Source organism: Coloeus monedula (assembly GCF_965178545.1).
Source record: "Coloeus monedula genome assembly, chromosome: 4".
In the NCBI taxonomy this organism is placed as follows: Eukaryota; Metazoa; Chordata; class Aves; order Passeriformes; family Corvidae; genus Coloeus; species Coloeus monedula.
Genome location: NC_138784.1, coordinates 41,953,754 through 41,970,006, shown reverse-complemented (window position 1 = coordinate 41,970,006; position 16,253 = coordinate 41,953,754). Strand labels below are relative to the sequence as shown.

General features: G+C 42.3%; 1 protein-coding gene across 1 annotated transcript; it reads left to right on the top strand.

Annotated features, from left to right (window-relative positions):
• The first annotated feature begins 552 nt into the window (after nt 1-552).
• On the top strand, nt 553-15,869 carry DYRK2 (dual specificity tyrosine phosphorylation regulated kinase 2). Its single transcript, XM_082281099.1, has 3 exons — nt 553-854; nt 1,601-1,737; nt 10,111-15,869. The coding sequence occupies exons 1-3, from the start codon at nt 800-802 to the stop codon at nt 11,710-11,712; spliced, it is 1,794 nt and encodes a 597-aa protein (XP_082137225.1). The 5' UTR covers nt 553-799; the 3' UTR covers nt 11,713-15,869.
• The last annotated feature ends 384 nt before the right edge of the window (nt 15,870-16,253 follow it).

Sequence of the window (16,253 nt, the reverse complement as noted above, 5' to 3'; positions counted from 1 at the left end):
CCGCCCGACGAGCTGGCAGTCCCCCGGCTCCTCTGCCCCTACACACGATTCCCACACACGCCGGTTTCCCGGCGGGCATCGCCCCCTCCCCCTCGTGCACACGGGCGCTGCCAGGGCGGGGGCCGCCCGGGCGGCCGGAGCCTCTCCCCGTCCGTGTCGCTGTGCCCGAGCCTGTCCCGCCCTGCCCGGGGCCAACATGGCTGCGCGGCCGCGGTGCCCAACGGCCGGGCGCGTCCTGGCCCCGCGCCCCGCGCGGCGGGGCCGTTGTGCGGGCGGGCGGGCGGAGGGGTGGACGTGCGGCGCCAGGGGGAGCCGCGGGCCGCGCCGCCTCCGCGGCGGCGGAGCGGTACGGAGCAGGAGGGAGCGGCGGGGAGGGACGGAAGGAGGGCACGCGGCCGACGGGGCGGGGACTGGCGATCCTGTGCGCTGTTCGTCCCCGCTCCGCCGCGCGAGGAGGAGGGTCCTGTCCGGCCGCCTGCTGCTGCCCCCTCCTCCGTGCGAGGGGACCGGGGCGACCGGGGCGGGGGCGGGGGAGGTGATGAGCTTGGGCCGGGGGCTGCGGCGGCGGCGCGGCGGCTGCTGCTGCTGCTGCTGCTGCTGCGGTTGCTGCGGGAGGCGACGGCGGGCCGTTGGAGGGTCTGTCCGGCCGGCCCGGGGCCAGGGGGATGCAGCGCAGGACGTGTCTGGGTCTGGGTGTAGCTGATCGGAGAAGAGAGGCAGACGCCGCCCGGAGAGGCCGAGGAGCAGCGGAGGAGAGCCACCCTGACATGCCTTTTCCTCTCCCTCCTCTCCAGCGGCCATGTTAACCAGAAAACCCTCAGCTAGCGTCGCCGCTGGTGCTGCCTACCCAGCCGGTAAGGGGAGCGAGCGAGGGCCGCCGCGATCGCCACCGCTGGGCCGTGCTGCGGAGGCCCGGCGGAGGGGGACCGGAGGCGGGAGGGGCTCGGGCGCCCCGCGGCTGCCGCCGCAGAGGTGCCGTGTGTGTCGAACAATGATCCGCCCTCCCCCCGCGGCAGCCGAGTCCGGGGGGCCGTCGGGGGCTGCGCGCTGAGCTCCGGCGAGCCGCTGTTGTGCGGGATGGCGAGCTCGCCTCGGGGGAGCGGAGTGGGGCGGGGTGAGGGGGGCCGAGAGAAATCACAGAAGGAAACGACCCAAGGAGAACTGGGGGTCGCCGCGAGTGCCGGAGCGGCTGCGTTTGACAAGGGACAGCGGTGCTCGCCGCCGCTTCCCGCGGCAGACTTGTGAACTCCTGGCGGGTCCCCGGCGGCGCCGGGATTTCGCCGTGCCAGACGGCTCGGGGGGAGGCGGGGGGCGCGGGCAGCCGTCCAGCCCCGAGGCGTGCGCGGAGCAGAGCCGGCTCGTTCTCCCGGTTAGGCGCCTGCCGGTGGCGGGTTAATCTCGGATGAAGGGTTTAGCCGGGCGAGCACGGCCCGCCCGCGCTATTAGCTGGATCGGTGCGTGTGTGCGCCGCGGCGGTGATTAGCTTTTAATGGCTTCTGCCCGAAGCAAGACGGGCGGCGGTGCCGGCCGAGCGCTGGGGCCGCTGCCGCCGCCCCGACGGCCTCGCTGCCCACCGCGCTCACCCCTCTGCTCTCTGCAGGCAGGGCAGGGGACAGCGGCCGCCCGCTGCCGTCTTCCCCGGGCACCGGAGCCGGGGTCTCCCGGGCAGGAGCTGGGACCGGTCCGCCGTCGCCCCTCGCATTGCCGCCGCTCAGGGCCAGCAACGCTTCCCACACGGTGAGCCCGGGCACGGGGAGGGTGTGGACGGGGTGCGGGGAAGGGGCATCTGGCCCCGGGGTCTCGCCGCTCCGCTCGCCGGGTATCCCCAGTGGCGGGACCGAGCGCGCATGGGCCCCCCAAGGCGCATGGTGCTGGAGCAACGTGCATTTAATTCCTGCAGGCTCCGATGAAATGTGCATGCTTGTTGTGAGGCTGGGACCCTGTAACTGCACACACTGCTTTCTCCCTCTCCCGCCATCCCCCTTCAGTCTGGTTTTGTGTCTGATTTTTAGTGACAAATTCGATCTTTCGCACTCGCATAGGGGAGATGTTCTGGTGAATGCTTTTTTTGAGATGAGGTTAGTCTCTGTGATTAAAGTGTCGTATGAACTGTGGTGAAAAATGAAGGCTACTCTCCCCTTTACACGTCTGATTAGCTCAGGCTGATCGCAGTCTTCCCTAGAAACAGCTATCGCTCTGCTCAGGGACAATGATTGGATGAATCTGCCTTTATTGCTGCAGTAGTGTACCTATAAAGAAATAACCGCTGATGGCATGAAAAGGATGGTATTTTCCGGTTCTGTGATATCTCACGTTATCTCACACTCCTAGTTAATCTACTAGGAATGAAACTTCCCGAGTATGCCACTATATATGGATAAGAGAAGGTATCTCTGTCCTGAAGGCATGACAGAGAAGAGCGAGGGGTCTATATACTGTCATGTTAACACTAAATACCTGAAATTTTTATTGCATACATTTCCTTTTAAATTCTGAAAGATTTCATACTGACCCTGAAAGGCATTGATGGCATACTTTTCATAGAATTAATGAGTTCTTCGTGGATGCTCACATACTATCTTTGTAAACATATGTCAGAGCTTTAAATGGTAATGTGATTATGGGCTAGTGGAAGGTGAAACTGTGCATTTAGATATTAGTGTTTCAGTGACTTTCCATGTAGCTTCAGGGGTAAAACATCTTATTCAAATCCATTTATAGAAAGAATTTGCTTAAATTAAAAAAAAAAATCAGTATATATAGGATATTCTCAAAAGGAATTAAGAGTATTCTGCAAATTCAAGGTGGAGCTGTGTACTTGAGATCAACTTCATTGCATATTTATGTAGCTAGTGTATATGTCTGAATTGTTTGTTAGTATAAAAGGCCAATTTTTTTCACATTTGTATACTGGTTAAGTGCTGCTTGATTTTAGAGTTGGGGCAACAGCTTAGGGGTTTTTTTTAATAAAATCATAAAAGAAAGAACGTAGTACAAACAGCCTGGGCGCTAATCATGCAAGTGCATTTACAGTAGGGCCCACAAATAGCAGGGGCTCACATGTAACACATCCCAGACTTAATTTAGGATTTGTGAAAGTGTGGTGGTCCCCCTATTTATTTGTGACTGCTTACTAATTTTGGAAGTACAGAATTTTGGTATTTTTATACAAAGATTTTTGTATATGTGTATTATATGTAGTGTCTGTGCATATATAGATATATATGTAAAGATACAGTCTTTATAAAAGCATTCAACGGGTGTTGAAGTGTTACGTTTCTGTGTTTCAGGTATTTTTACAAGTATATGGTTGTGTATGTATGCATATGTTTATATGTACCATATATGTATGTGTACTTACGGAAGCATGCAGGAATGATCAAGCATTATATAGCTATGCATCATGTCCCTCTAGATTCTGACTGTTCCAAACTCTGCCTTTCCTTGTGATAAAGAGCCTACTCTACAGTTTTTATTTAGCCTTAGGTGCTATTACAGAAATACCTCATACTGCCTTGCTGGATTTTGTAGGTGGTTATTTTGTGGTTGGCTAACATAACTTTTTGTGGTAAGGATAAGATACGACATCAGAATGCTGGATTTTAACCTGAAAAAAAAAAATGGGGCAATATCTGTTCTGTGATCTTACTGTAAACTTAGGCCTACTGACCTCAGCTGACACTGACAGATTGAAACCATTGGTTTTGTATCCCACCACTTCCTCCAATCCTTGAAATGTGTCCTTTCAGTTTTTTTAATTATTTTCGTTCTTTGTGTTCATTTGCTTATCTTGTTTTCATCTGTGTTGTATCTATGTGACTTCTGTAATAGCTAAAAACAGAGTATTTCTGTTTGTGTTTCAAACTTTCAGAAGGTACGGTGTGCTTAAGTGGGTGAACTGCTAGTGTTTGGATATAAGCGTGTATAGTATGTATGCTAGTTGTGAGAGAAACTGAGATTGAAGTTACATTTAGTTTAAGCCAAAGGGTTTTTCTTTTAATCCAGACAGAGGAAAAATCAACTACCTGTCATATTCCTTGCTTGTGTGATCCAGCCTCTGCTGAAACTCTGGTCTCCTACTGTCAAGTGAAATTTCATTGTTTGGTAGATTATAAATAGCACGGGTAGAAGGGGGGAAGATGCTGTTTTACACAAGCTTCATAAAACAGGACAGAGGTTTTGGTGGCAGTCTTTTCAAGCACAGCAGCCTTTGTTGCCAAGCAGGCGGGGTTCTGTGTTGTACCAGGGAAAGGTTTTGTTTATTTTTTTTTTTTAAGTGCCTTCATCCTAGGCTTATTTGTGTCTGCTTCTATCCCTGGCTGTCTTTTTTGGCTCATGGTGGAAAACGTGAACCTGTTTCCAATCCCTTGTCTTCTTCATTTTCCTCTCCAAAGTCATTGCTTTCTCTTTTGAAGCCCTAAGTTCTTGCCTTGATGATTGGAACCTTTTTCCATTCACTCTCTCCTATTTCATTATGGTGTTCTTGCATCCAGTTGACATGCTGCAGTAGAGATTATCTTGCTTGCCTGCTGCTCTGCTTGTGTAAATCCCAACCTGTCTGTGAGTCCTTTTTCCAGACTTTTCTCTGTCTTCTGCTTAGCCCCATGTCTGTTCTTTCTTACTTGGCATGTATCCCTGCATTCCGCACTGTTCCTGTTTCTCTTGCAGTGTAGCACTATTAAGGATTTTTATCCTCCTGTCTAGTACTGTAAAACAACCCATTTACAATGCATGATTCAGTGCCCTCCCTCCTTCAAGCCCTTTCTAAGATTTCTGTACAGCAAACCTATTTTCTCTTGCCACGAGGGTTGAATGTTTATCCATGTACTTTTGCATCAGTCCTTCAGTCTTCATTTTGCTTTTTTTTAATTTAATTTTTTTTTAATTGACTTACATTATAATGGAACGAGATTCCTGGACTTCATTAATACAAAGATCTGGTATGTCACATGCTGCCAGTTTTACTGTGGTCATCTGCTTCAAAGCAGGTAAAACCAAAGCAAATACCTTCCTACTGTGGTGTTTTCATGTATTAAATTGCCATAGAAATGCTGTCACATTTGAGTGGAAATAACTATGCAGTCATGACCTGGATTTTATTATATCTAGTTTTCTTTGGGTGTTTCTTTGTCTATTTAAAATTTGCATCTAGGGGGAATATGAAACTATCATAACTTTCAAGGGGTATGGGAGTGGGCTGTGAAACTTGGGTTCCAGCAGATGGTGACTGTGGTGCTGGGGGGACTGCAGTACTTCTGGGCACATGTCTCATATGTGTATAGTTCACCTTACCCAAGGGGTTCAGTGTAGGGTGCATTGACTGTCCTTTTGGGTTTCATCATATGTAATAAATCCAGGGTGTCTCAGAAGTATTCAAACTCACTGTGGCCCTAGCAGGATGAAAAAATTTAAGGATCAGTATCACTCTTGAGGCATAGTTCAGTCTGTGAAAATATTTGCTATATAAAGTTAGGGTTAACTTTTCATAAAATAATCTTATAGGGACCAGATACAACAACAGCAAAAATCCTTTCTACCACTCTTGTTGAGTCACAAGCTCAACAAAGGCTTAGTCTTTTTTGGTGTATAAAACCCATACTCACGATAAAACCATTAGGGATAATCCAGCATTATTATCACTGTACTAATTAGCAAGTATTTTTAGTTCTGAGCAGAGGAATGCTGCTGAATTAGTTTATCAAGGAAAAAGAAGGCCTTCTGTACATTTGCTTAGGCTTTTGTTTTGTAGTCAACAAAATAGGCAGTGAAGCATGCTACACCTGATACCATATGCCTCTCGTGTGTTAGACACTGTAGGGCTGAAACTGGCACGCCCAGAAATGCTGTAAAGAAAGGGGTATATAGTGTCACAATTATTCTTTAATTAAGTTACTACTTTAGAACACTGTTTCTCCCTTTGTCCTCATCTATGCAAAGTAATAGCAGATAATGACATCTTATTCCTGTGCAGTATTTCAGCAGGCCATCATGATTGTCTATTATTAAGATTCATTTTACAAACCTTTTTAGATTCTGATTGACAGCAAAATCTTTTTTCTGTGGTTTTGCTCAAAATAAAATGATAATATATAGCTGAATTGTGTCTGTCTTGGATAGTTTTATAGGGTGCTAATAATCACATGAAGTGACTGTTACAAAGATGAAATATGATACAGTTACATAATATCTTGATGCATTTGGAAGATAAAGTTGAGAAGAGGTATATGCTCCTGTGGGGATCGATCCTATAAGTAGTCTTTTAGAACGGTCTTGAAACAGACCAATGCATTGGGTGAGTGTTAATGCAAAGGAATTGTAAATGGGTTTGCCCATTTATCTTGTTAGCAGGGTGGACTCATCTTTCTGCTACTTCTGTGTTGTTAGAGGTCTGTAGCCTAAGTGTAGTAAGTTATTGTTCTACTTCTGTTCCTAAATCCGTTCGTGAAGGCAAAGCAAACCAAAAAAAACCCCAAATAATACCACCCTCAAATTTTAAAGTTTTGTTGCGTTTTTATTTATTGATTGATTATAGTTTAGGGTGTATTTTTGTTTTGTTTTGTTTGGTGTATCTACTTCAATGATTAGGTGAATGTTTTTGGCATAGTCATCAACTTCCATAAACTGAATATACCAAAGTAAAAGTAAAATCTTAATGGTGATTTTGAAGTTACGAGAAACTACTGAGAGAGGAAAGAAACATCCCATTGCAACATTTGCTGTTATGTAATTGATGATGCCAGGACATTCAGAAAGATCAAGCTCACCTGTTATTTCAGTATATTTTATAGACTTAACAACAGTAAGTTTTTGATTATGTGTGCTACAAAAATATGTAAATCTTAGGAGGTGTGGGTGGGTTTGAGCACAGACAATACAGTATATAATAAATAAGCTTCATAAGTGCATGCAGGTAATCAGTTGTGTAGGTTGTTCGTTCTGGAATTTACAGGTACATCTGCAGAAGTAAAATGGAGACATGTTATAAACCTCTCAGGTTTATGGTTGCAGTTGAAAGGCTGATGGAGCTTCTGTGTACTAAGAACAGTTTGGTACTGGACTAAGAAGGCTGTAGTCTTTTGTAGCTTGCCAAGCCCATTAGTTGTGGTACAGGAACTTACAGAGTTGCTGGTGAAGCCTGTGGAGCTCGTGAGTAGTGCAAGCCTGAACTTGACAGCAATCTCAAGACACCCAGTAGCCAGAAGTAGATAGGCAGAGCAAAGGAATGGTGCGAATCCAACCCTTATCCGGGTTGGAAATAGAAGACAATGTGGTGGTACTTGTGCAGGCAGTACTCTGAGATGAGGAAAGTCTGTTTTTCGTATGGACTTCATGGTTGTGTTGTGTCTGATCACTCTAAAACTCCTGTCAGACTTTTTTGAAAGAAGAGTGGGTCTCTTCTCCCACGCAGCTTTTGGAATAGAGCCTGTGATAATGTGGTGTTTTTCTTTCCACAAAGAAAACCAGTGCTACTGTCTGCATCTGCATTTGCATTCCCAAGCAGCAGCTGACTGAAACCGGCAAAACCAGACACTTTGTATTTGGGTTGAAGTTGGAACACTGCTGCTGATTTTATTCTGCTGCTTGAAACAAAAAAAGCCAACCTGTCAGTAGCAAGAGAAACCATGAACCTGCCTGAAGATGCAGGAAGCAGAGCTAATGGATTACGCTTTAGAATGTGTTTGCAAGCACACTTTTAGAAAAAAGAACTTTTTAGTCCCTGTTGAGAAGGAATAAATATATGGGTTTTTTTCCAAGCCCTGAAGAACTTCTCAGTACATATATTGAAGCAAGTAGTGCTTAAGAAGCATGAAAAATAGTTAACTGTGAAAACAGGTGACTTGAGGGGGAAAAAAAATTCAAGATGTGAGCTGTGGCAATGAATACTTGGGTTAAAAAATTCTTAAACATTATTTTCTTGGCGATACTCTTTCTTGCTCATTGTCTATAGTAGTATTACCTGCTCCCAGTTTGTGTAGATATGTTCTGCTTTGTTGTTCAGTTAGTGTTGGAGAAGAAATTTTTGTACCTGGAATTTCCTAGCTTGAGTCTTTGGAATCGTATGTTTACTCTGCTGCTTCATTATGCCTTTCTTGCGCAGTTCTGTGGTGTTGCATGTGCTGAACCTATGACACATCTTACTAACAAGGTCTGGTTCTTCTGAAATGGGTGATTTAGCAGCTCTTGGGGCCATTTGTTGTTTTTCTTTGCAGTAACTGCTGTTTATATAGAGGATCAGGGCAACCTTCAGGAAACTGCTACTGCAGCATGCCTCAAACTTGACCTGAAGGAATTGCCTGTAGGCATAAGATCATTAAGTCCTCCTAATGATTTAATTTCTGCTGCTTTTGAGACATCAAACTAGGAAGGGAGTTTTTGTTGTTTTCCAGTATATGTTCACTGTGCTTAAGTGTTACAAACATCTTTGCTCTGAATTGTGATTGTGTGGTAATGTTTTCTATGAGATTGATCAAATTTGATAGTGTGAACCTAAATTTCTCTGCAAACAAACATACACAGTCAAACTGCAATGTTGAATGAACCAGTTATTCAACATGAGTCAAAATGGAATCACAAGAGTGGTGAACTTGGCAGAAGCAGTCCCCAAGAGCCCTTGTTCTTACATTATGTGAGTTTCAGAGCTGCAAATACCAAAATACTGTCCAGAGGTGAAGCTGGTGTCCAGCTGGCAAGTCTTTGGGAACAAGTTACTGAATTTACAAAAATATGCTTCTGCTGTATCAAACTGATGCCTTAACAGAAGCAAAAAGCATGCTCGAGTGTCCGTTGCATGTCTGGGTTTTCTCATTAGGAAGCACTTCTGCTGTTGCAGCACAGATTTCATTGCCTCATATCACAGCACACAACTGTCATTTTCTGATTTTATTTCAGCAGCCTAAAGCGAACAGGGAATGTGTTATCCTTAGCTGCCTAGAAAAAACACAGTTTAAATGAAAAGTGCTCTCAACCCTGGCTTGATCATCTGTCTGACAGTATCAGTGAACTTTTTGTTAGTAATTTGATATAAATATTAAGATCGGTGAATCTGCTGGAGAGACAGCAGGGGAATTCTTCTCACATTTGTGTAAGACCAGGCAGAAGACAAACTAATTATCCTCTACTTGAGAGCAAATGAGGAATTCTAAGGACAGCTATTTTAGTGGCAGGTGTGCTTGTAAATTCCTTGTTTCTTCTTAAAAATAACAGGTTTGGCGCAGTAGTTGTTTTCACACCCCAATACTTGCTGTTTGTTTGCTTGAAAATGCTGAGTGATGCTGTTTATTCCCAAGTAAGCGCTGTCAAGAACAAATGTAATTTCTGAAGTCTATTAATGCTTTTTTTTTATATTCCTTTAAAATAAAGTTACTTGTATGTTCCTCAAGGGAAAGATTTGCTTTCTACTCAAGTCTGCATAAAGCCCCACATCTCATTTTGGTTAAAAGTTATTGTCAGACTGGTTTGGGAAAGTGCTGAAGGATATGCTTATTCTTCATTGATTGGAATGTTTTCCTAAATTGTGACTGTCTCAATTGCAAGCAGTAAGTTACATTCTTGAACTTCAGAAATATGTGGGTTCTTTTCCTCTTTGTGCATGTCACAGCACATTCCTTATTGCTGAAAAATGTGTCTGGAACTTTTGATATACAGCAAATTTAGGAACAAGTTAAAATCTTGATTTCTGAAGAGCCTTAGCCATGTAAGTTCTAGCAGGCATTATATATTGATCTCCAGCATCTGTAAAACTGCTACTATTTTCTATAAAGTCTGATGTCCCTCAAGCATGCATCTTGATGTTACAGGACTGCTGTCTTGAAGATTCCTTGGAGAAATTGTTAGCTTCTCATGGTAGCACGTTTGTGATTGCCTTGTTGCAGACATTTTGGAGAGTCATGAAAATAGCATTTGAGAAAGAAGAACCAGGAAATTTAATAACATCCAGCAGTATCACAGTATATGTGCTGTATTGTTTAGATTCTCCATAAACAATTGACTTCTAAGAAAACACTTCATTTTGAGGTGATTTAGGCAGAAGGGAGGGTTGCAGAGTGAATGTTGAAGCATGGAGTTCATGTCTTTCTTGTTAACTGGGTATGTATTTATTTTCAATTTTAGGTTGGAGGCAGTAAACACACAATGAATGAGCACCTACATGTTGGTAGCCATGGACAAATCCAGGTTCAGCAGCTCTTTGAAGATAATAGTAACAAGAGAACGGTTCTGACAACGCAGCCAAATGGACTTACAACGCTAGGCAAATCTGGATTGCCAGTGGTTCAGGACAGACAGTCAGAGAGTGCCCACAGGCGACAAGGGAGCTCCAGCTCTTTGAAGTCTACAGATGGAACAGGGAAGGTGAAAGCCTCTGTTATCACACCAGAGCAGGCAATGAAGCAATACATGCAAAAATTAACAGCTTTTGAGCATCATGAGATTTTTAGCTACCCTGAAATATACTTCTTGGGTCCAAATGCAAAGAAGCGGCAAGGTGTGATTGGTGGTTCAAACAACTGTGGGTATGATGATGACCAGGGGTCTTACATACAAGTACCCCATGATCATATTGCATACAGGTATGAAGTCCTGAAAGTTATAGGGAAAGGAAGCTTTGGGCAGGTGGTGAAAGCCTACGATCACAAGATGCATCAGCATGTGGCACTAAAAATGGTGAGAAATGAAAAACGTTTCCACCGCCAAGCTGCGGAAGAAATTAAGATCCTGGAACATCTCCGGAAACAAGATAAGGATAACAACATGAATGTTATTCACATGTTGGAAAACTTCACATTCCGCAGCCATATTTGCATGACATTTGAGTTGCTGAGCATGAACCTTTATGAATTAATAAAGAAAAACAAATTTCAGGGCTTTAGCCTACCTTTGGTTCGGAAGTTTGCCCACTCAATTTTACAGTGCTTGGATGCTTTGCACAAAAACAGAATCATTCACTGTGACCTTAAACCTGAGAACATTCTGTTGAAGCAACAGGGTAGAAGTGGTATTAAAGTGATTGATTTTGGCTCAAGTTGTTACGAGCATCAGCGTGTCTACACTTACATTCAGTCACGGTTTTATCGTGCACCTGAAGTCATCCTTGGTGCTCGTTATGGGATGCCCATAGATATGTGGAGCTTGGGCTGTATCCTAGCAGAGCTTCTGACTGGTTATCCACTTTTACCTGGAGAAGATGAAGGAGACCAGCTGGCTTGTATGATTGAACTATTGGGCATGCCTTCTCCAAAACTCTTAGATGCATCCAAGCGAGCGAAAAACTTTGTGAGCTCTAAGGGTTATCCCCGCTATTGCAGCATCACAACCTTGTCTGATGGCTCTGTAATACTTAATGGTGGACGCTCTCGGAGGGGAAAGCTCCGCGGCCCGCCAGAGAGCAGAGAATGGGGTAACGCATTAAAGGGATGTGATGATCCCCTCTTCCTTGACTTCTTAAAACAGTGTTTAGAATGGGATCCTGCTGTCCGTATGACACCCAGCCAGGCTTTGCGGCATCCCTGGCTAAGGAGACGTTTGCCAAAACCTCCAACTGGGGAAAAGGCCTCGGCAAAGAGAATTACAGATAGTACTGGTGCTATAACTTCAATTTCCAAGTTACCTCCGACTTCAAGCTCAGCTTCAAAACTGAGGACTAATTTGGCACAGATGACGGATGCCAATGGGAATATTCAGCAAAGAACAGTGTTGCCAAAACTCGTTAGCTGAGTTTGAAAAACCCAATGCTGTTAATATGAGAGATACAGTGTGGCTGAGCCTTATTTGTATGAAAAATTAGCTCAGATATGCATTTTTATTTGCTCAATAAATCTGTTCATTTGTATCTTTCAGCACTCATTTTAAATGTAAGAAATGTTGATTTTGTTTTTATAAAAACATGGGGACAATGCTTTAAGTTTTTATACTTATTTTTTAAAATGTTTGTCTTCTACAGTACAATTAGCCTTACTGTAACTAGTGTGACACAGTAATAAACATCAGTGGCAGGCCACTGGTTACAACATGACTGTCATGCATTGCAGCGTGGTATCAAAGGTATTAACCTTCCTCTTCCATGGTTCATATTAGTTTTAACCTGGGGTAAATTTGAAAGACTACCTTTTGGATTTCATTGGTTTGGTCTTGATTCTGTGAACACTCACATCTATGACTGACTGGACTCCAGGGAGAATACTCAAAGAATACAGTTAAGCACTTGTAAACTTGTAGTTTAAAGTGGAGCCATAGCATGTTCTATTGTCATTTTTCATGTGGTAGCCCAGAGAAAGTCATGGTATCACTAATGATACCGTCACCTCCTATGGAATGCTTTCTCTATCTAAAAGTAGTGGGCTTTGATTAAAGTGATCATTTGAATATAATGCAAAAAATAAGAACACCGGGGCTAAAATGACTCTCTTACCTTGCATGCCATGTGGTAGAGTGAGAGGAACGGGTAGTCTTGGAAAGTGTGAAAATGGCAGTATGTCTGTTTCTCTGAATTTGAAAGTGGCTGATTAGTTGGTAAAGCAAAATGTTCTGAACTTCGTTTCAGGTCTGTAACATTGAGCATTCACACAGGTTCTCTTTTTTCCTTTTTTTTTTTCCTATCTCTTCTCTTCTGTTTTTTCTAATGTGCAGCTTGATCTCCCAAAATCACATAGGCAGAAGTGCTCATTCTGTCAGTTTTATACTATAACTTCCAGACTGTTAAACTACATGGATTTCAAGGTTGCTTTTATTTCTTCTGACAATGTTTGAGCGACTGTGACTTCTGTGGTACATTTATATTTCAGATCAAATCTGCACATAGGGGCAAACATGATGTTACTTCATTGCTTCCTGTAGAGGAGTACTTCACCTTAGACAGCTTAACTGTAGAAGGAAAGATCCTCAGTGGAAAGCTTTTCGGTTGGAAGACACCATCCTAGATAGTTTCTAAAAAGGGAGAATTATCAAAGGAAAGCTAAGCACTTGGAATTTGATTTAATCTTTGGCATTTGTAGATGAAAATTGACTTTGAAAGAACAGTTAGAGATATGTGTAGATTTGTTCGTGTGTGTGTGTGCTAATGCTTGGTTTTTCTTTTTTACTTTTAACTGCATTCATGGAAGAAAGATGGTCTTTACTGAAGAATAGTATCTAGACCTGTGAGAGAGGTATTCACATGTTGTAGCGTGTTTTCAACAGGAACAGTTTGAAATCTGAGATCAGTATTTTAATACGTACAACAGCTGTGGTCTACATTGGATGCATAAAACAAACGAAAAGGGAATTTTAAACAAAGTAGAACAATCTAGATGGGTTTATAGATGTTAGAACAAGACTTACTAGAATGGATTGCATTAAACCTCAGCAACTTTACTTACAAACAACATTTATATGCACAGATTTTACTGAGTTACTTGTACAAATTATGAAAATTACTTAAAGCATGGTCCCCTGAGAGGCCAAGAAAGTTTCCGGTTAAGTTCTCCTTCATATCTGTTAATTTACCACTTACACCTTAATTTTTGTTTGTTGGTTTGTTTTATTTTTAATTTAATGTAAGACTGGGGGAGGGATATTAAGTGAAAAGTGACAGAATTCTCAGGAAACATACTGCTGAACTTCTTGCCAAAAAGTCAACATCTAAAGAAGCTCCAAAATAATTTCTGAGCAAAGGATGGTATTTGTTGATTGATAAATGTAAAAATTAGACTGTCAATCAAGAATTTTTCTTACTTTTTAAAATAAAAAGGTAATTTCCTGCCTCTAGTCAAATTAAATTATTTAGTGTTAACTGTTCACAACTTTATACAGTATGTGTAAGTGCAATATGTAAACATGTATGAAATCATGTTGAAAATGAAATATAATACTACTTCTAAGAAAAGTGGGGTTTAGAATATGAATATCCAGTAAATTATGGTCAGTAAATTCTAAGTCTGGAAAAGAGATATATTAATTTTAATGTAAAATTAACTAACTCTCATGACTATGGGAATACAATACTATGTATTTTTCCACGGTAACAGGGAATCTTTACTTCTTCCACCACCTGCTTGGCTTTACTCCTTTTTATTCCTTTCTACCTTAACCCCCCTGCAAAAGTCAGGAAATAGGGATGCTGATGTTAAGGGTGAAAGAAGAATCATCTCCCTTGGTATTTTTTAAAGCAGACATTGATACATGTTCCTGCATTTCATGGCAACAAGGTGAAAACATTCATGATGTTCATGGGTCATTAATGGACTACAACCACTGAATTTTCTTTTTCATGTAACCAGTTCTTAATGCCAATAATGCATTTATGATTCACTTTCTTCATAAATGCTACCGGAAACTTAAAGGCCAAAATATAGTGTGAAGAGCTATTTTTTTAACCCAGATACAGTGGAACTTCCTCTATACTAAAGAAGCAGCTACATCAAGGTTTTTAAGTGATGTAGCTGCATTTTATTGTAGCTTATTTATACCTGTAAAAAAAAAAAAAAAAAGAAGGGGGGGTGGAAGGACATTGCCTCTTGCTTTGACGTGATTTTATTCTAAGGGCTCTGATAATTAGGCTGATAGAAGTTGGCTTGGAAACAGTGCTTCGTCTCACATGTTACCATTGTCTGGGGGTGTCTGAGCTATTTTCAGATTTAGTAACAGCACAGTGTTGTCTTTGGTTGCAGTCTCACTTGGCTCGGTTTCTTGCACCGCTGGTGTGTTCATTACCACTTAAGTGTTGGAACAAGAGAGTGATGCAAGATGTGTAGATTAAGGATAGAGGATGGATTGTGCCCTTGGTGTTAACAATGTGCCTTTTGTTACAAATGCATCTTGGCCTCTTTAACCCTTGCTTAGTAGGGATGAAATCTATTTTTAAGTGCTATACCTGTCTTAAAACATCCTGTAGATGATCGAGGCCTTAATAGAAACAATAAGGCAGTCACACTGCTAGGGTGGAGAGGACACTCTGTTCTTGTGGTACCGTCTCATTAAAGGGTTAAAGATGGCCCTTGCTCATTGGTTGTACTTTAACATCAAATTCATTTTTTTTTAAATAATTTTTTGTTATAGTGACACTAGACAGAAATCAACTGTATTTGTAAAAATTTACCTCAAACTCTTTAGTTTTATAGTGTGATTTAATCCCAGGGCATTTGGTATGAACCAAAGTGCATTCCTTTTATATGTGCCTGGCTCTTATAAAGGTGGCCAGGGATTTTTACAATTTGGGTGCAAGGCACTTAAGCCACTTTTAACTTGGTGGGTGGTTTGGAGTTATAAATGACTTCATGGGAATGTTGAAAACACTTAAAAGACATAAGTAGCATCGGGCAATATTAAAATCTTTAGGAAAGGGTGTGCATTATTTAATGCTCTCCATTTCTTAATATTTTTTTTCCATCAGTAATATTTGTGATAAATACAAAAAGAACTCTTTTTACAGTCAGCAAAGATTAGAATATTGCCCAGTGTAATGCTATGGTAGCATTTAAATAAAATAACATTTGTGAATTATTGTTTCTAGGGGCTTGTACATCTCTGCTACAAATTGTAATTACTCAGTTCAACTGCTACAATTGCGTCTAAGCAGTAGCTTGGGGTTTTATTGGGCAATGACTTAGACACGTGACTGTAATATGCTGCAACTGTGTGTACTGAAAACATGTGAAAAATGATTGAATGTGGACTGTGTATATATTTATGTATAATTTTCTGTGAGATGCTGCTGTTGCCACTTAACATTAAAGATGTTGTAGTGGGTTTTAATCCTAGTGGCCAGTTTTATGATACTGTATGTATTGTACAGCTGATGACAGGAGTTAAGACTGTTCTAGTGAATATTTGTTACATTTTATTGTTGTGGCCAGAGATCATTTCAGAATAAAATTTTATGTCCTACTTTAATTCTCTCCACTGTACTTTGGGTTTTTTTGGAGTCATAAAGAGAGCCCTTGGAATGCTGACATTTCTTAAATGCAGAAGGGCCTTCTCAGTCAGTGGCAGCAGTGCCTTTGTCCCCGAGCTTGCTTGCTGGTATCTATATAGCAATCATCTATTCGTGGAGGATGACTCTTCTACTGCTTTATGTGTCTTGACAGCCTTGAATATTGCCCAAAGGCTGCTTTTGCCCTGAGGTTTCTAAAGTACTTCTGAGGACTTAGAAAGTAGTATGTTTTGTATTTTTATTTGCCCCATATTTGAGAGAAAAGATCTTTGGCAGGAATATTGTGGACATGGCTGTTGTAAGTTTTTTTAGCTGCTTTTGAAAGATTTAAAAAAATAAGAATAGATCT